This window comes from Lygodium microphyllum, chromosome 17 (assembly GCF_053477565.2).
Source record: "Lygodium microphyllum isolate KBCC chromosome 17, Lygodium_microphyllum_v1.1.10, whole genome shotgun sequence".
NCBI classification, from domain to species: domain Eukaryota; kingdom Viridiplantae; phylum Streptophyta; class Polypodiopsida; order Schizaeales; family Lygodiaceae; genus Lygodium; species Lygodium microphyllum.
In genome coordinates this window covers 121,250,088-121,270,703 of record NC_141151.1, presented here as the reverse complement: position 1 = coordinate 121,270,703, position 20,616 = coordinate 121,250,088, and the positions used below count along the sequence as shown (strand labels likewise).

The 20,616-nt window shown below is 43.8% G+C and overlaps 1 protein-coding gene across 6 annotated transcripts in view; it reads left to right on the top strand.

Moving 5' to 3' along the window:
* The window catches only part of LOC148022310 (uncharacterized), a 255,924-nt gene extending 236,711 nt beyond the window's left edge, over nucleotides 1-19,213 (top strand). For 4 of the 6 annotated variants that reach the window (XM_087697949.1, XM_087697947.1, XM_087697950.1 and 1 more), the window contains 2 exons: nucleotides 18,280-18,401; nucleotides 18,664-19,213. In XM_087697949.1, the coding sequence (XP_087554075.1) occupies nucleotides 18,280-18,401; nucleotides 18,664-18,864 (323 nt within the window). In that variant the 3' untranslated portion in view covers nucleotides 18,865-19,213. The remainder of the gene's footprint in view (nucleotides 1-18,279; nucleotides 18,402-18,663) is intronic. The other 2 variants (XM_087697948.1, XM_087697951.1) reach the window with 1 other exon arrangement.
* The last annotated feature ends 1,403 nt before the right edge of the window (nucleotides 19,214-20,616 follow it).

The following is a 20,616-nucleotide window of genomic DNA, read 5'->3' as shown; positions in this document are numbered from 1 at the left end:
AGTCAACATCCTCACAGTCCACAGAATCAGAAGCAACCTGAGCATAGGAACGATCCTGATGATCCATTGTCTCTTCCGAAGTATACTTGGTGCGTTTTCCCACAGGCTGGAAGTCAGGACCAAGGGGCATCTCCTCTGTGCACGGAACCAAATCCTCTGGTTCCTCGATATCAGAATCCGGATCAACAGCTGCGACCGTTTGGTCTATAAAAGCTAGATCCATACCAGCCATATTGTACAGGAGAGACAGGCGGCAAGGCGTGACGCCAAGGACAGTCGCCGGGCCAGTGAAGGGCACGCAACGGGCAGAGGGCCCCGCGGCGCACGCCCATGCAAGGGCACGCGACCCCGACAATGGCAAGGCCAGACGCGTCAGAAAAAAGCTTAAGCGGCGGGCGCGCGTCTCCATGATCCTCTATCCCTGTCTCTCTCTCTCTCTTGCTCTCTCTCTCTCTCTTGCTCTCTCTCTCTCTCGCTCTGTGTGCACGTTTTGCGCAGCGAATCTGGGTCGAGGCGTTCCCCTAGACGATCAGGGGGTGCAGGGAAGATCGCCGCAGCAGGAACGTCCCATCACAAGCAGAGTCGCCATCTCTCTCTCTCTCTCTCTCTCTCTCTCTCTCTCTCTCTCTCTCTCTCTCTCTCTCTCTCTGATACTCTCTCTCTCTGGCGCGACGGAGAGCTGGCGCGACGGGGAGCTGGCGTGACGGGGAGCTAGCATGACGTCTCTCTGGCGCGACGGGGAGCTGGCATGACGGGCGTGACGTGGTGGGCATGACACTGGCGGGCGTGACGGGCATGACGCTGACAAGACGGGTGTGACGGGATCATGAGCTGCGTGGCACTGGTGTGACGGGCACGACGAACGGATGCTGACGCAACAGGCGTGATGAGCCGAATGCAGACAAGACAGACGTGACACCAGCACACGTATCTGGCAGAGCAGTGTACTTTGACGAATGAAGTCTAACGAATGTAGTTTGACGAATGCACTGTGACGAACGGACTGTGGCAGCAGTGACGAGTGAGTGCTGTGGCAGCAATGACCAATGTACTGTGGCAGCAGTGATAAATAAGCACTAAATGAACAGTGACGGGATGTACCTGTGGGTCTTGTGAGCAGTATCTGCAGAGATACGCAAGGACCAATGGGACAGTTTTAGGTTGTGATTGTGACTGTATAAGAAATCTGTAGACTCTCTGAGACTGACATGAATGCAGACACTGTAAATGTACTGAGATTGCAAATGTACTCAGACTGATGTGAACCTTGCATGTTGTGTGGACTGGAGACTTGCGTGATTTCAGACTAACGCACATTAACATTTCATGCTACAGTGACAGTTTATGTGAGATTGATAGTTCTATGCTACATGGACAGTTCATGCTACAGTCATATCTTATGATGCAGTCACATTGACAGTTTATGATATACTGACAGTTCATGCTAGAGTGATAGTTTATGTTACTGGTTTACTACTCTACTCAGACTGTAAACAGTTTTATGCTATAGCACATACTATAATCATGATGGAAGAAACTAACAATGAAGGAATCACAAAACCAACCATGGAGACAATGTTTCATACACTACCAAAGAACACGAGATACAAAACCTATGGGCGTAAAACCCAAGATTGGAATGTCTCTCCAGGGTCGAGTAGATATGGGAAGACATCCCGCAAAATTAATGAAACACTATATGAGGAGATGTTGACCATACTCCGTGCTGAAATACGTACCATGAGGAAGGAAATGGAAAAGAATATACAAGAGCGGGTTCGAGCTGAAATGATGGAAGAACTAAAAAGGAGATGCAACAAACATTGGATGCACACATGGCAGAGAAAGACTCATTGATCTCTAATCTACAAGAAGAACTAGAGGAATGCAAAAAGAAACTGGACGCACAAAAGGAACCACAAACCACATTGGAACTACAAAAAAGAAATGGATGTTTTAAAAAAGGATATGCACACCTATGCAAGTGTGGTGAAAGGCACCCAAAAGAAAATGGGGAATTTTGAGAATACCGTCAAAGAAAATGCAGAATGGATAGATGTGGCAAAAAAAAACAAAGGAATGCATGGCAACAAAGTGGAAGTTATGAATGCCACCTTGGAAGAAGAGGCAAAAAGATGGGCACGCGCACTCCACGTAAGAGTGGTTGGACTAGATGAGAAAAGCTCCCCAATTGAAGATGCTACAGCTCTTGCCACCAAAATTGGGGCTACAGATGTACCCATCATTGGGGCTTGGCGAGTCGGGAAAGCTGACACAAAAACAAAAGTCCTCATCTTGAAGTTTGGAGACTTGGAAAAGAAGAGAGCCTTCCTCTCCAAGAGGATCGCTCTCAAAGGAGAAAAGATCTACCTAGATGAAGACCTCACCCTGGTCCAGTTAGCCCACAGGAGGGAAAATATGCCACGTGTTCTAGAGGCACGGAAAGCAGGTAAATGGGTTGTATACAGAGATGGAAGAGTCATCATCACAGAGAAAAGGACGGCATGATCGTGCGCGGCCTATAAGACCCTGAAGTTCACACTGTGGAATTGCAATGGCTCCCTTAAGACAGATGCAGGTTATTTTGAGGATACTTTCAAAGGGATAGACATTGCTATGTATACTGAGACACATCAATGTAAAGACAACCATCTACCTGATGTATATGGATATAGATGGGAAAGTGTATATCGCCCTTAGCCTAGGCGGCCTGGAGGGACGAGGGGATCAGGAGGTGTGGCAATTCTATTTAGAGAAGAGCTCCGAGATACAGTCCAAGTGGTACATAGAGATGTAGAGCCAAGGTACATGTGGATCAGGTTACGTACAAGCAGAACTCGAGACATGTATATTGCCATATGCTATTTTCCCCCTGCATACTCTAAGTTTGCCCCTAAAGAGGCATCCCCATATACACCACTATATGAGGACATAATGGGATACATGAGAATTGGGGATGTTCTACTAGCAGGAGACTTTAATGCACACACAGAAAACAACCAATCTGCTTTCTTTGACACTAGTGATGAGATGTTTAGAGATATTGCATTAGATGAAGTGGGATTAGTTAGATCAGCCCAAGATAGAGAGATAACAAAATATGGAACACACCTACTGGCATTGGGAAGTGCACATGGTATGGCCATCCTTAACGGGCTACCAAAGTGGCCAAGATCTAATGGCTTCACATGTTGGAATAACAAGAAAGGGTCAAGCACAGTGGACTATTTGATTGGATCACCCAACTTGCTACCTGACATAAAAAGCTTTGAAATCTCAAACAGACCAATTGGATTAATAGCAGATCATGCTATTCTAGCTTTCACAATGCAATATGGGCATATACATGAAGCACAGTCACACATACCAAAATTACCACGCTATGCTTTTGTGGAAGCGACCTCACACATATACAGCACTACTGTGCGAGATGCATTGAGGGAGCTAGACACACAGGCCTCTCTGGATGAGTTTACAGGACAGTTGGCCGAGATAATACACACTTCAGCAGCATACGCTTTCCCACACACTACACCGTCAGATAAACCTCCACGAGGTAATGCCCCACAGAATGGCTGGTATGATGATGAGTGCAGAGAGACACGAGCACGTTTTTAGCGAGAGATGGCACTTGGCATATGTACACATAAGCATGCTCGAACACTCTTCAAACGGTTGGTACGCAAAAAGAAGCGAGAATACCTGAGCAAACTAGAAACAGAAATGTATTCCATGTTCTTGGGGCAGGACAGCAAGAGAGCATGGAAAAAGATGCACAAGAACCAGCCACCCCTACAAATTACTAGACCGGATGATTGGCATGGATATGCTTGCACACTCTATGATATTCCTGGCCAAGAGCCTATGCCACTCCCCTCAACCTCAAGACCAGCAAATTGCAGATTTTTCACAGAAAAAAAAGTGAGGAATGCCATATGGAAACTGAAAAATGGAAGAGCCCAAGATCATGATGGTTTAGTGGCTGAACACTTCACGCATGCGTGTGATATTCTGGCACCAACGCTGGCTCACATCTTTAATAGGGCAGTTTGTGAGGGATTTCCAACCTATTGGTCAGACCATATTATTGTGCCGCTCTTTAAGAGTGGAGACCCTGCGCTACCTAGTAACTACCGAACTATCATGATTGGACACATGGTGGCCAAGATATATGGCTTTATCGTGGAACAAGCATTGAGTGAATGGGCCGAGATGCATGGCCTGAGATCAAAAGGCCAGGCTGGCTTCAAGAGGGGATATACAACTCTAGACCATATCTTTACATTGAGGGCAACCATTCAAGAAAAAGATCTATTGCTGTTTTGTGGACTTTTGCAAGGCCTTTGACACTGTGCCACGTGCTAGACTCATGAGAAGAATGCAAAACATTGATGTGCCCGTAGAGATACAGTGGAGTATCTATGCCTTGTATGAGATAGTGACAGGCAGAGTACGAACACCTGAGGGCATCTCAGATACAGTCAATAGCACCATTGGGGTGAAACAAGGCTGTCCACTTTCACCGACACTATTTGGGCTGTATATAGATGAAATTTCAGAATATGTGGATAGGACTGGTGGGGCCGGAGCCAGCCTAGATGGAGTGCTGATACCATTACTGCTTTATGCCGATGATATTGTACTTATATCTGACTCACCTGAGGGACTAAATAGACACTTGGATGCATTATCAGCTTTTTGCAGAGATAGAGATCTTAAGGTGAACCTTGGGAAAACTAAAGTTATGGTATTTAACACTTCAGCTGCTTGGGTGACAAGAGCTGAGCACCAGTTTACTTTTGATGGAGAGCCAATGGAGATGGTTAGGCAGTATGTCTATTTGGGGGTCACATTGAAGGGACCACAGTTCTCTTGGAGAGAGACATCAGAGGCTCATTTGGCAAAAGCATATGCAGCCTTAGGTGCATTGGAGAGGCAATGTGCTCACATACAATTTCATGAGCCGTGCACCAAACTATGGCTTTTTGACACCCTGGTTACACCCACACTCCTATATGGGGCAGCTATTTGGGGTCCGAGTCTCTTTCACACGAGGAGACAGCCTTTGGGAGACCAGGATGGACCAGAGAAGGAATACTATGACGGATGGGAGCATATGGAAAGACCACTGGTCATGATGATCTCACGTATGATACGAGCGAAGTACCAAAGCCATCATTGAGCGCCACAAGAGACAAATGCCGAGGCGCGTGAACCATGCAGAGATACACCTCCCTAGAGAACAGACATATCATTGATGGAGAGTTTTCCTTTCTCTACTCTCACTTTCAAATCACTGACATGTTTCCCTTTTATAGGACACTATTTCATTCTCTTTTTCAGTCTTATAGGCATGTTTTTCATCTTTTTCTCGTTCCAGATGAGAAACACACCATCATTGTATGTATTGCTTTGGTCTCATAGGCCACATTGGCCTTTTAGAGACCTTAATATACTCTCTCTCTCTCTCTCTCTCTCTCGTAATGGGTGAGGGAGTCCTGGACATTCTCGCAGAAAATGTCAAATCGAGGTAAGTTGTGCCTTGTATCTAATTTTCTTTTGACTACACATGAAAATAGCCACGTGGAATGTGCGAGGAATTTGTTCTCGCCACAAGCAACATGCCATGTGGACTGTACTGCATGAGAATCAGTGGCATGTCTTGTGTGCTGTTGAGCACAAGAGTCACGATGAAGCAGGAAAAGTTGTGGATTGCCATGGCTTTCGTTTGTTCTATGCAGGGACACATGCCATGCATTATTCTGGTGTGCTCATGATTGTACATGAAAAATACCAGCATGTTCTTATTAAAAATGATGTACATGGCCGCTTTGTGGTGATTGAAATTTTATTCGAAGGAGAGATCTTATGGTTACTTAGCCTCTATGCTCCGAATGATCCTTTATCTCGCCGGGAGCTTTGACATACTTTGCAGACTTCCTTGTCACTTGGCAGACGAGGTTTTTTTATGGGGGATTTCAATATGTGTGTTGATTCTTCGCAGTCCACATTAGAGCATTCGGTAATGGATGCGCCGGAAAGTCGTATGTGGCATTTGTTGGCTCTTGCCATTCTTAAGCAAGATCTCTGGTCTTGGCTACACCCTTCTTCTACAAGGTTTACTTTCCATTCTGCCCAGTATGCAACAACATGGTCGCGGTTGGACCGCATATACATCATGTAGAATGATGACTTCCTTCCTGAGATGCTCGAAATGAAAGCGTTACAACAATATGCCTTGTCGGACCATTTCCCTCTACAGCTTAAGCTACTTGCACAACCCATTGCACCTTTTAAGCAATTTCTGGATAGACTCCCTTTGCATTTCAACTCGTCTTATTTGAAGCATGCAATCTTTCAGGGCTATATGCAGCAATTGATTGATAGATTCTTATTGGACTTCTCCTCTCAGGGCACTGCTTCGTTTGAGCGATTGCTCTCTAATGTGCAGCGGGTTGCTCGGCAGTATGGGATCCATCATGCCTCTCTTTGTTAGCGGCGTCAACAAGCAGCGGAGGACGTGCTGGCTTTAGTTCGTTCTCTGCTGGTGAACACTCCAGATGATGTATTTCTGCTGTCACTGGCAATGCGTGTGGCTGATCTTATTAAAGAGTTTCAGTTGAAATCTTATCAGCAGGCCAAATTGCAACATCTGACAGAGACTTTGCAAGATAGTGCTTGTCAGACTCATAAGTTCTTTCAAGCTCTCCATGCCTCTCCTGCTCGAGAGAATATGACTAGACTCCAGGATGCAGAAGGTCAAATGGTCCTTGATCCGCAGACTATTGTGAATATGTGTAGAAATTATTTCCTCGACCTTCTTGGTTCCACTTCTCCACCTTCAGGCCAAATTACTCATGCCCATTCAGTTTTTTATGATCTAGTCCGCAATCAGGTTCCACAGGACATGCAAGCTACTATGGAGACAGATATTTGTGAGGCGGAGGTTATGGATGTTTTGTTACACTTGCCCAAGGATAAAAGTCCTGGCTGGGATGGTCTCACCAATGAGTTCTTTGAGGTTTTCGCTACCCAATTGGCGAAACCATTGACGGCTTTGTTTCAACAGGTGTGGGAAACGGGGATCATGCCTTCCTTATGGAAAAAAGGACTTATTAAACTGCTTCCAAAAGTTCCTTCGCCGTCTATGTTGAAACATTGTCGCCCAATTTCTTTGATGGATTCTATGTATAAAATCTTTTCCAAAGTAATGGCGAATCGGCTCCATAAGCATCTTCCTGCCATTGTGCATCCTCTCCAATATGGTTTCATTAAGGGCCGAAACATTCTGCACAATGTATTAAATGCACAACTGGCGATTAATTATGCAAGGCATTCTAATCAGGGGGTCGTACTGATTCAATTGGACCTGGAAAAGGCTTTTGATTATCTGGACTAGTCTTTCATTGCAAAACTTATGTCTACTATGGGCTTTGGTGCTCGGATGTCTCGTCTGATCTACACCATCAATGTTGCGGCGTCTTCGCGAGTCATGCTGAATGGAGGCGTTACCGAGCCATTTGTCCTTGCCTGCTCTGTCAAACAGGGGTGCCCTTTGAGTCCTCTCTTCTTTGCCCTTGTGACTCATCCAGTTCTTTCGATGTTATCTCATATGGCAGCTTCTACTCAGTTGGCTAGATTGTCGCTTCCTTCTGGGCAGCACTTCATTAGTCAATCCTTGGCTGATGACAGCTTTATGATTCTGCGTGTAGACAAGGATAACCTTCGCAAAGCATTAGATGTTTGGGCTCTCTTTGGTCAGGCTTCCGGTCTTCGCATCAATGCTTTGAAATCAGCCATTCTCAGCTGCACGGAGTCGGATTTGCAGTCATTGGACTGGCAGGGAATGGTTGTTCCCCGTGGCTCCATTGTCAGGCATCTTGGGTACCCTTTGGGTGTTGATGTTCCCCCAAAGCAACTACTACAGTGGATTTCACAGAAACTGGCGGCTAAGTTTCTGTATTGGAAGTCTCAAGCCTGGCCCTTCCATGTTCGCCTCAAAGTAGCCCAGACAATTATGTTGCCAATGCTCACATATTTCTTGCCATTGCTGCCCTGGACTACTACTACACTGAATGCTCTTACTCAATCTATTCGTTTCATGTTATGGAAGAAGGATTCCTTGCATGCAGGCATTTCTTGGATTTCTTGGTCGCATGCGTGCACCCCCAAACGCATGGGTGGAGGGGCTATTTTAGATGCCCAAACTCATATGCTGGCACTCCGTTGGTCTCCTTTCCGCGCCATGTGCTCAGATCATCATCCGTGGGTCGTTATAGCCCGTTATTTTCTTGAGGATCACGGGCTTCTGCATGGTAATACCCAAATCCGGAGTTCTTGGTGGCATGTTCTTAATGCCGATTCTCGGTTCTCCAGTTCTTCTTCATCTCTGCTTGCCCATTTGGTATGTTCCTGGAGACTTGTCCTCTGGAAGGCTCAGTGGCATCCAGTGGAGGATCGCTTAGCTACTAATTCTTTTCAATTGGAATTGTTGGCAGTCTCGCGGTTACTTTCGTGGGAAGGTAAACATGAGCTTCGACCAAAATTCAACCGCATGGCACGTTTGGGCTTAACTTCAGTCACGGATGCCACCCTTGCCAGTCGCAATGTGTTGATATCGTTTTGTACAGCCAGGAGGCTTTTCAGGATCCCGCGTGGATACATGCATTTATGGGAATAGCTTTTGATGGTGCTCCAGAGCAAACAACCCTTTCTTGCCCTTGCTTCGGATCGTCCCTGGCAGGACTGGGACTTTGCAGGCTGGATGAATTTAGAAAAGGCTTCAGCTAACCAGGTGTATCATCTTCTGATTAAAGATCATCAATGGCTCGTTACTCAAGCTAATACTCTATGGGGATTGCGTAAATCCCGGTCATGGTGGAGGGTAACTGTGATGGAGGGCTGGTTGAACAAGACACCCTTCAAATATAAGGTCTTTCTTTGGAGGGTGATGATTGGTGGTCTTCCACTTGCTTCAGCTCTTTCCAAGCGTCGAATCTCCAACAGAAACTGTTTCTTTTGCACCACTAGTGTGGAATCTGCCCGTCATCGATTTATTTCTTGCCCCATCGCTAAGAAAATCTGGTCATTCTTGTCAGCCGTTTGGCGAGCGGTGGTTGGTTCTTGCTACGCTCGTTTGATTGGGTTTTTGTGCAGCCCAAATACCCCACACCGACACAGCCACATATGAAGATCGTGTTTCACTTTCTTCGATATTGGGGCTTTTGGCATAACTGGACCATTCAGAATGCTTTTCTTTTTTATTCCACCTATAATGTTCAGTGTCATATTGCTAGGCTTAAAGGTCTCTTGTATTGGCAGATAGATCTTCTCCGGCACTCTGACATGCTCTCTCGGGAGGACTTACGTCCCTGGCATATGGCAATTTCCTCTGCGTCTTTGCCATGACTTTGTAACTCTTTGGTCATCTAGTTCTTGTAGAGAGACAGTGTGTTCTTTACACACGATGGGGTAGAGCCATCGTGTATCTTGTAATCATGTAAACTTGTACCTTTTCGTAATTAATACAATTACCTTTTACGGAAAAAAAAAAAAGAGAGAGAGAGAGAGCACCACTCTTGCTTCACAAACCAAGACCTCATGTGCTTCTTCTATTTTGAAAAGGCATATAATTGTTTGGATTGGGAGCTCATGGAGGCCACCATGGAGAGAGAGAGAGAGAGAGAGAGAGAGAGAGAGATGAGGATGTTAGTTGAAGAACTGGTCTTAGGCCCGAATTTGCCTCAGCCAAGGTTCATGTTTTGTGCTCACAACCTGATGGGTCTCTTTAGTTCATGCTAACCACTGCCAATCATCTTATGTCAGATTATGTCCATTGTAATGAGGATAAAGCTAACTCATTACCGGATGGGGATCAAGTAGTTGCAGTCATGGGAACCGACTTGGTCTTACATGAGATTGTTGCTTTCCATGAGAGGGCAGCCATCTTTTATTTTATTGGAAGGAATCCTTTGATCACTAGAATTTGTGCTTGGCTGCAATCCATGCTTGTTAGTTTTGAACAATGCCCAGATGATGCTTTAGGGCGTATGCAAGTCTCCCTGGTTGAAGAGATTTATGATAGTCCGAAGGGGTTCTTTGAGGTTCTTTTTCATTCCGCGGAAGTATGGGCTATTATTATACAATGCATTCCTTTGTTTATGGATGGGCAAATAGTTCATGTGGTCCCTTGGAGGCCCATGGCTGAGTTTCAGGAGGTGTTGAGATAGGCATGCCCAATTTGGGTAGAGGTGGTTGATTTCCCTACACATCTTTGGAGACTCCTCCCTTTGGTTTTGAGAACCCTTGGGGAGGTTTTGGTGGAACCTTGGCTGGCTTCCCGCAATCGGAATAGGGCATGTATGCTTTGGGATATAGGGAAACCTTGCCCGAAAAAAATTTGTTTTGAGGTTTCAGTGTTACAAACGTTGGTGTTTGAGTTGAAATGGGGTACTTTTGCAGGTCATTTTTCAGATGTGGCCAGTTGGGCCATTTCATTTTGGAATGCGACAAAAATATGGAGGTAGTACAATGCCCTATGGATCCAAACATGGAAATGCAAGACCACCACCCTGAGCAAATGATCCAGAAGCTCGTAGGAGCTAATCCAGAGCAACTCTCCTAACATGGTCCGAAGGTGGGCAAAATTTGTCTCCTCAAGAGGATTCTTGGGTTACTGTGGTTCATCGTAATGCCAGACAGGATTCTTGCTCAACTCCTTGCCATCCTCCACCACCCCCAATCGCTCAGACCTTTCAATGCAGAGGTAGGGGATTTTATATGAAACCTCAATCTCCGCGTGCTTCGACAGTGGAAGATAAAAGGACTTTTCATTCTGCTTTGCGCTTCGATGCGCATGGGAGGCTTGTGCCTCCTCGCGATGTTTTCCGTTCCCAGCAATTTCAATTTCCTTCCCATGCTTCGATTGCAGGTATGCAGAGGGCAGATCTTATAGATGTTATCCGAAGTGAAATGGAGAGATTCCAAGCTGCCAAGGCTATGGATGTAAAAGGGAAAGGGAAAGCGGTGGTTCAATAGTTTTTCTCATTTGTGATTGATCATGAAAATTGCTCTGTGGAATGTGAAAGGTATTTCTTCGGGCAGCAAGCAGTATCCGTTGTGGAAAGTTGTGTTAGCTGGTAATTGGAATGTTTTTTGTGTTGTGGAGCATAAATAGCACGCTTTGGCTAGATCTTCTTATGTATACAAGGATTATGTAGTTTCTTTTAGTGGTCGAGCTCCACATAAATCGGGAGTTATATTGGTTGTCAAATCCTCCTTGCAACCATCATTGGTTTCTCAGGACCCTCGCGGCCTATTTGTGATTTTGGAAATAATTTATGGGGGATAGGTTTTGTGGTTTGTAGGGGTGTATGCTCCTTTTACTGCAAGGGAATGTCATCAGCTTTGGGATGACCTACACTGCCTTGCCATGGCCCGTCCAGGCTTTGTCATGGGTGATTTTAATGCATGTGTATCTGGAGATTTTAATGCATGTGTATCTAGAGATCAGGAGACTTCTCTGCATCCGGTTATGGATGGTCCTGAGCGACAAGCTTGGAATGCTCTTACAGCGGTATTTTTGAAACAGGACATATGGTCTTGGACATACCCATCACAAGCCGGATATACTTATCATTCTTTTCAGCATCCAAATACCTAGGCTAGACTAGATAGGATCTACATTTGCCAGAGTGACTCTTTTCTTCCTACAGTCATTGATATGTGGGTGGAAAGACAGCATGTTTTGTCAGATCATTACCCTTTGGTCTTGGAAATGAGCCAAAGACCCGTGAGTTGAATTGCAACATGCTCAATCTTTATTGTCTCATTCCTTGTCTCTGTGTCAGACTAGGGATTCCATTGAGACTTGCTCACATGTATTGAATGGTTGAAAGGCAGGGTTCAATCTCTTCAAGAAGAGGAATATGCAAAATACAAATTGTTGGCCAAAGCCGAAGCTTTACATAATAATAACTGTCAAACTCATCAAATTTTTGCTCGTCTGCATCAGAAATATGCCTGGGAAAATATTATGTGCTTAAAGAATGGGCAAGGTGATATGGTGACTGATCCTGCCTCCATCATTCAGATGACTGTTGACTTTCATAAGTCCTTGTTGGGTCCGCAAGAGATTCTTTCCGATGTTGTTCTCTCTGCTCGAAGATATATTTGTGACCTGATTAGTAATCAGGTCAAACTTGAATGGGTGAACTTAATGGAGGCTGATATTTCAGAAGATGAAGTGGAAGAAGTGATGTTCCACTTGCCTCAAAGGAAAAGTCCTGGCTAGGATGGGCTTCCTAATGAGCTGTTTTTAGCCCATGTGGAACTGCTTAAGGACCCATTAACTCGCCTGTGTCAACAAGTGTGGAATTCTGATATGATACCTTTAGATTGGAAGATTGTTGTCATTCGGTTGTTGCCCAAGGTTCCCTCTCCAACCTCTTTGAAATAATGGAGACCCATTTCTATTATGGGGTCGTTATTTAAAATCTTTTCCAAAATTATTGCCAACAAATTGCAATTTCTGCACCTTGTTCATCCACATCAATACGGTTTCATTAAAGGTCAAAATATCATGCACAACAGTTTGAATGTTCAACTAGAAATTGACTATGCCAAAGCTTCTAGCCAACAGGTTGTTATGCTCCAACTGGATATTGAGAAGGCATTTTATCATGTTAGCTGGTCATTTTTGTGGCAATTAATGTCTACAATGGGTTTCAGTCCCCGTATGATTTCTCTGGTTGATACCATTAGTCAAGGTGTTGTAGCTCCTATTGCTCTTGATGGAGGGATTATGGAGGAAATTGCCTTATCTCCGTCTCTTCGGCAAGGCTATCCTCTCAGCCCCTTGCTATTTGCTTTGGTAACTCACCCAATGCTCTCATTATTGGATCAGTTGGCAGCTCAAGGTGAGATACTTGGCTTATCTCTTCTTTGCGGTAACCAGCTTGTGGGTCAAATCTTTGGCAAATGATGCTGCTATGTTCCTCAAGGCTGATCACACTAATGTCAATCGGGCAATGGTGGCATGGAATCTTTTTGCTTTGGCATCAGGTCTTCATATTGATACTCAAAAATCTACCCTTCTCTCATGTACAGAGAATGATCTACAGGCCTTGGGCTGGAATGGAATTGTGATCCCAAGGGGCAATATAACCAGACACGTTAGTGTGGAGGTAGCTCCCCGTGCCTTGCTGGATTGGATGGCCTCCTAGATTCATGACAAGTTCATGTACTAGAAATCTTAGAGCTGGCCTCTACACGTTAGACTAAAAGTAACTCAATGCATTATGATCAATATGATTTCGTTCTTTCTGCCATTGCTTCCTTGGACTAAAAAGTCCCTTTTGGATTTGGTTCGACCTATCAGATTCAGGCTATGGAAAAATAAAGGCAATCGTTTGGGTCAAGTATGGATTTCGTGGCAGCATGTGACTACTCTGAAAAGGATGGTGGGTGCAGCTTTGTTGGATGTTAATTTGCATATGGCCGCTTTGAGGCTATCCCTTTTCCAAAGTCTATGTATTTAGAGTCATCCTTAGTCAAATATTACTAAATTCTTCATAGAAAAGACAGGCATCTCTCATGGTAGCACAGTTATTCATGGTTCCTAGTGGCATGTGCTTAATGCCATGAGCCCTATTAAGGTCTCCCAGTCTTTTCTCCTTTCTCATTTGATTGCATCCTGGCAGGAGATGCTACGTTTTGCAATTTGGCACCCTCCTGATATTCGTAAGGAGGAAAATTCGCTACAAGGAGAAATACTGGCTTCCTCAAGGTTGTTGGATTGGCCACAAAAACATTTGCAACAAGACAAGTTTAATTGGATGGCTCGGTTGGGGTTGAAGACAATCCTTGACGGTGTTATTCCTGGGCAGCCCCATCTTTATTCTTTCAAGCATATTCGTCAGTGCTTAGGGTGCCTCATGGATATAGTGACATTTGATCATCCATACAGGATAGTCTTCAAAGGTTCTCTCCTTTCCCTACATTACAGCCATTGTATCCATGGCGTGACTGGATGTTTGTGCTTCCTAATGATTTTGAGAAAAGGTTAGCTAATCAAATATATCATCAGATGGTGGAAGCCAAGAGATGGGTCACTGGGAAAATTAATAAATTATGGCATCTTCGGGATAGCAAAAAGAAGTGGCGGGAAATATTTATCCAACTTTGGAAGTTTTAAGGTTCTGTATCAAGGTAAACTATTCATGTGGAGGCTGCTCATTGGAGGTCTTCCAACGGGAGATGTGCTTTGTGCCCGAAAGATCTCTGCAGCTCGTTGTGTTTTCTGAACTACATGTGATGAGACATTGCTTCGCCTCTCTATCTCTTGCCTTGTTGCGCGACAAATCTAGAGTTTCATTTCCCGAGTGTGGTCCTTGGTGACTCAGCACCACATACCAGCTCGTTCATGGATTATGGGAAATATGTCCTCTGTCTTCTTTGCATTCAGATTATTCTTGGCTTTTCCGTTTCCTTAGATGGACAGCCTTGTGGCATATATGGCGTACTCGGAATGCCTTTATTTTTTATTCAGCTTTGGGCATCCATGGGCATGTGACCCGTGTGTGTGGATTAGTGTTATGGCTAATCTCTTCTATGATGTCAGCTAACCTAGTTCTTCCGGATATTGCTGCTCCCTGGCTGGCTATTGTTAGCTCTACTCCAGCTGTCCTTTCTGTGTGATTTATTAGTGCTACTCATGTAATAGGTTGTTTGGGTTGTTCTGATAGCCTGCAGGCTTGACGTAAATATCTCCAGAGCGCGAGAGTTTGTCTGTTATTTCTATGCTGACCTGATGGTCTGATGTAAATATTTACTACTTAATTCAATTATCTTCACGAAAAAAAAGAGAGAGAGAAATGAATGCTGAATACAATAATGTGGACTGATCAGTCCCTGCACGCAGCCCGGAGCGTCAGTGAGGGCACCAGATCAGGCTGAAATTAATGGCAGCACCAATGTCAGAGAGGAACAAGAGATAGAGTGCCGAAATCTGCAGAAGAGAGTGCGTGTGAGTGATTGGGGGGGCTGCTATTCATAGCCCCCACCCCCCAAATTTGGCCGACCTGCTGGCAGCCAGCCAAAACTGGCCAACTGGCCCTAAATCTGGCTGACCTGCAGAAAATGCCCTAAAATGGGCTGTCTGCCACCCGAGAAGGAAATACAAACACACACAAATGCTGAATGAACTGACAAAGCTCCACTGTCTCCTACCAGACTCTGACAGGAGCTCACAACCAGGAGATGACAGACTGACATGCTAAAATAGGCAGGGTAACAAGACCTTCATTAGAAGGAAGAGCAGTGGTTGCCAACCCAAGTTCTATGCAACCATGTGGTATATCACTTCTTGTTCAGCGTTCTCTAGGTCATGCACTAGCCAGGTAAAGCACCTCATCAAGAAAACCCATCTTCAACATGATGCCCTCTAGAACTCCCAATCAACAAGCCTTCTTGAATCTAGAAGTAGCACAATGAGGTCTCGCCTCCTAGATCACACAATAGCTGTGGTTTTCTAGACAATGAAAATATTGTCCAAGATTCTAGACTTGTGAAAAACCCAGTGTCTAGGTAGGATGGATGCATTCTCACATAAGAAGAGATAGTCTAAGATTGATTGCTTTAGTGGTGATCTTATATGCAGTTCAAAGCAAAGTGATTGGTCTCCAGTCTCCAATTTGTCTTTGCTTTCTTTCCGATGAGATGAATCGATCCCTTAGACCACCTCTCTGACAAAGCTCTTGATGTCATGATCCCTCAAAACACTTAAAGGAGCCTTGTGCTGACCAAGTCCTAGGAGCTCAAGAAGAAGCCTTGTCCAATCCATCATCACCTGCCCACTTTCCTAGGAGCAACACTAGTAAAACCTTCACAAGTTCCACCTTTGAAAAGGGGATCATCAAATATCTACTCATACCAATGGGGTCATAGCTCAATGGTGGGGTACATGGGTTGAGTTCTGTGGGTGTGTTAAGTTCAAAACTTGCAAGTAGAGTCTAGACCCTCACGGTATCTCTCTCCAAAGAGAATAAAAATCGCATTACCCCAAAAAAAAAAAAACTCATACTTTCACTCACTTGGTACTCTGCCACACAATCAGTCTGAAATATCCACGTAGGATCCAACTTGCATGCGAGACATCACACAAGCTCTATCCATGAACATACAGGGGTTGGATATCAAAGTTACCTCCTAGCCATAGAGCCAAATTGGCCCATCCCCGAGCTTGGAAGCTGGCAACACAACAGCATTACAACCATGCCCATACCATCTTGATGTAGGGACGCATTGGCCTATGAGTCAAGAATCCAAGACTAGTAATCATACAATAATGTGCACAATAGGGCCTTGAGTCCTATAAATAGGACTCAACTACCCTAACCCTAAAGTGTACTTAGTGCATTCACACCAAGTCTCTCCATGACCACTGTGACCAATGCTACCAGCACCCATCCAAATGTCCAAGGATGTAACACTTCCCCTCTTATCAATGATTGCTGTCCTCAGCAATATCTTTAAGAACAAAGTGGGGAAAATGACTCTTCAATGAATGTACCAACTCTTAAGTAACCTTCGTCGTTAGGTGGTTCTTCCACTTGACCAAATATCAAAGATAAACGGTCCAACGGGATTGTTTAGTCCTATAGTCAAAAACCAATATAGATTCAAGTGAAATATAACGAGCAGTATCCTCGAGCTGCAGGACTTCCTCAACTATTAGTTCACCCTGCCTTAGTCATTCTGACATCTTGGACATCTCTCCTCCTCCCTCTAGAGTGCTGCCGGTAATGCTGTGGCAGTCCTCTCTTTCTCTAGAAGGCCATGTCTCCTCTCCACATCATGACCTCTCTGAGGGAGCAGCTGATCTCCTGCAGGCTCTGATCCAAGTCTCTAGCTGCCTGTCCTGCTGAGAAAGGTCTAGACCCGCAAATCTGCAGGACCTCACCCTGAGATCCTCAACATAGAATAGGTGCCCTGGTATCGTGTTCCATTTTTGTAGGTTTAGTTTCAACTGTTTTGTATGATGGAAGCATTCCCTCAAAGACCTCCAAAAAGAAGGGAAGTAAAGCATCCAAAGATCAGAGTGATACTAATGAAGATTCTGATGAAGACTAATGCAGCCACAAATCATAAACGTAAAAAAATATGTTTGGTGATACAGGCTTAATGCCAACTATAAAGATGTAAGGAGTTCATTTCTTCCTTCTGAATTCACAGTGGTTCTACGCTGCTCTGCACCACCTTAATGCCCTGAACCCACCAAAAGGGAGAATGTAGAAATTGAGAAAAGGGTGAGGATAGTCTAGACTTTAACCTTGCTTTTTCCTTCCATTTTTGACTCTAGAAAGAAGCCCTATTGAATGTGTTTCAATTTGATTTGCTTGATGGGATTGAGACTTCCCAGAAACCACATTTGCAGTTTTGAACACTGGATTTCCAGCAATTGGGTTAACCATCGGTCCCCTCTTTGAAGAAATCCCTCGTTACTTCTTACTGCTGGTCTGCCTCTTTCTTTTTCTTGACTTCTACTATCCTTCAGATGCTTGACACAAAGGACAACACTTTGGCTAGAAAAACTATGTGACTTGCCTTGGACATCCACGGTTGAGAATCTAATATTCGATACAGGTTACTTGCTCCCAGCCATGGCATGTTTTTGCACTAAGAATTACTTGAACACGTCTTTTTTTTGGTTGCAGAGCTACTTCATTAATTTGCTACTGATGTATATCATCATAGGAGAAGGTATGAGTGAGGCATTCAGGTGGAGAATCATGCCTTTCTGCTGTAGATGAAAAACAGGATGCTACAAAGATGTCAAGACAGCCAAAAAATGTAAAATTTAGCCCATCCAAACAGAAGGCCATCTTTCCCATCTGCTGAAATTCAGATTAGTGGAGATTCGAGAAACCAACCAACCCCAGGAAAACTTGACCCCAGCCCTTGTGAGAGTGGCTCGATACTATCTTGGAAGTTTAACGAGAGAGATTTTCTTTACTAATGCATTGGCAAAGGTATGTGTCGGGTTTACATCACTCAAGGGTCTCGTGGAGACGTCCGAGAGGACAACATAAATGTTGTCTCCTTGCATATTGCTGTTGTTTTATGCCTTGTGAGTTGTCCAATGATGCATAGGGATACTTCATGCACTAAAATCAGTTGTAACTGGTTGGCTTTTTGATTGGTTGTTTCATGTATCGATATATTCTTCTCACGCTCGTTTGCCTTATGGATTTTTCCAATGGTCTGCGGGGCATCAAAAAGCAGGCGTTGAGGGGAAGTCGTTGGCTGGAATCCTGCATCAACAACTAGAGCTTCTTGCATCCTGCGAGACGACACAAGAAGAACTTTTCCGTGTTAAGAAAGCATCACGTGCAAGTCTATTGGTAAGAAGTTCTCCATCGAAGGCTTGTCAGCGAGGCAACAGTTTCAGGGTAAATTAGTATTGAAATGGGATGGAAGACTGTGTGGGATTTTAAACCAGCATGATTTCTTGAGGCCACTGCCCCAAGAAACGCATAGCGACGCCGCTATGAAAGCGCTAGGATCTCTTCCTTCGTGCAAATGCTGTGGTCCCAGAAGAAAGAATCGTATAATGTGGGGATCAGATCATGTGGGGTGGGGCTGATCGTGCGTTTTTTGCACCAGGAGTTATTTGGAAGCAGTCGAGGCATGGCAAAGTTGCTCTGTAAATATGAGGCGACAACAGGGAGCTACAAAAATCTCTTCACAGAGAATGAACTTGTTGAAGCTGTTACCCCCAAGGATATCTGCCGTGTAGCCGCTCGCCTGTTCCATCCAGATAATCGCATTAGTGGGTCTGTAACAAGCTCTCGACACCGAATTTGACCTAAAATCTTGATGCCCAAGTTTTTTTTTTTTAAAACTCGAGAATCGCATCCCATATGTAGAGTTGATAACCAGGGGAGATCATGCATTACAGGCCAACAAGCTTCTTAATTGAGAATCACATCCCATATGTAGAGTTGATAACAAATGGAGATCATGTACTGCAGGCCAACAAGCTACATCGATATGTCTATGTACAGCCAATTTACAGGCTGCAAATTTCTTCTCACACAAGTGCAGATCATGGTGCCAATTTATATGTCTTATCATTGGTGTACCTAAAACAAGTGAAGTTGTCAAATGCTATAAATGATTATAGTGCAAATTGATTATTAAGGTTGCCTTCCCAAAACAAGACGCTATGAATTTTTCTTCAGCATATGTGGATTCTCTTCATGCAAATGCACGCATGTATAAAGGGTGTATGCTTGGACTCTCGAAAAGAGCAGCATGGTAGATTGGCAATCCTATTACAAGTTTTCTCATTTTTTTAGAGGAAAAGTAATAATTGAATTGCCTATTTTAGCTTTCGTTATTGTTTTTTGTGCATGTTCAAGGTACGAGTTGTGTGTTTTTGCTTTTCTTCTACCTTAGACATTTTGCTTTATCCACATTGTTAATAGCCCTCTCTTGACTTGCAAAAGCCTCAACCCATGAAAGTTGCCACAATCACTACAATGAGGTTCAACGTAAGAATCCCCCTCAACAAAGGAAACCTCAAGTAAAAAAGTGTACTATCAAACTTGATGGTCTGACAAGCCATACCATCAAGGTAATTCCTATGTATTTCATCTCAATATTGTATGCTTGAGGATTCTTTGTTTTTTCTTTTTTGCATCAAATGTAGTGGTTTCTTTCATTAAAGCTCAACTTGCTTATGCACCAAATGGCATATGCCCACTTTGCAAGTATTAACCAAGCAAAGTACTTCTTTAGGGGTTGGGCTTTCATAATTCTTTATATATTGGACATGACATGACCTATTATTTACCTACTAAAGAGGTGAACTTCTACCCACTTTTGGAAGGGGGATCTCTCTCACCCAATGTGTGAAACAACGAACAAGGATGCACTTTTTGTATTTGCAATCAATCAAAAAAATAAGTTATAGTGGAGTGTCTACTTTAAATCCATGAATCCTAAATTTTGACGTGTAGCAAGGATAACTAGTGGTTGAAATGTTATCTAGAGCAAGGTATGAAGATAATGAGGATATGATGGTTGATGATGAAGAGGTTAAAATTACAAGATTTGCACTTGATCATAAATGTATTCTCTCTTTTGTAGAAACTTTTTAAAAATAGTTATATGATGGGAATTAGTTGAAGATTGGACAATATTTTAATACCTTAACTAGATGAGATGGATGGTCAAACGAATGTTTCAAGAGGATCAAAAAAAAGGTATCTAGTTATTTCTTGAAGAAGGGTTATCTTTGGAAGTACCCAAAGCATAAAAGAGAAACTCATTTTGTGAAACAAGGCTACTCAACTACATATTATATGTAAGTTTCATCAGAGTCTATGGACTTATCATAGAGGAGTTTGGGCTACATTTGAAAAGATTAAAGAGAGAGATTGGTGGAAAGCCATATATAGAGATGTCTTATAGTTTATTGGGACTTGTAATACGTGTTAGATGTATTCTTTTTTGAGATGCCATGATGGTTTGCATCCTACTTATCCTCTCTTTATGCATCACAAGTGGGTTGTAAGTCTAGTGATCGTACTTATGAAATTATGACAAATGAGA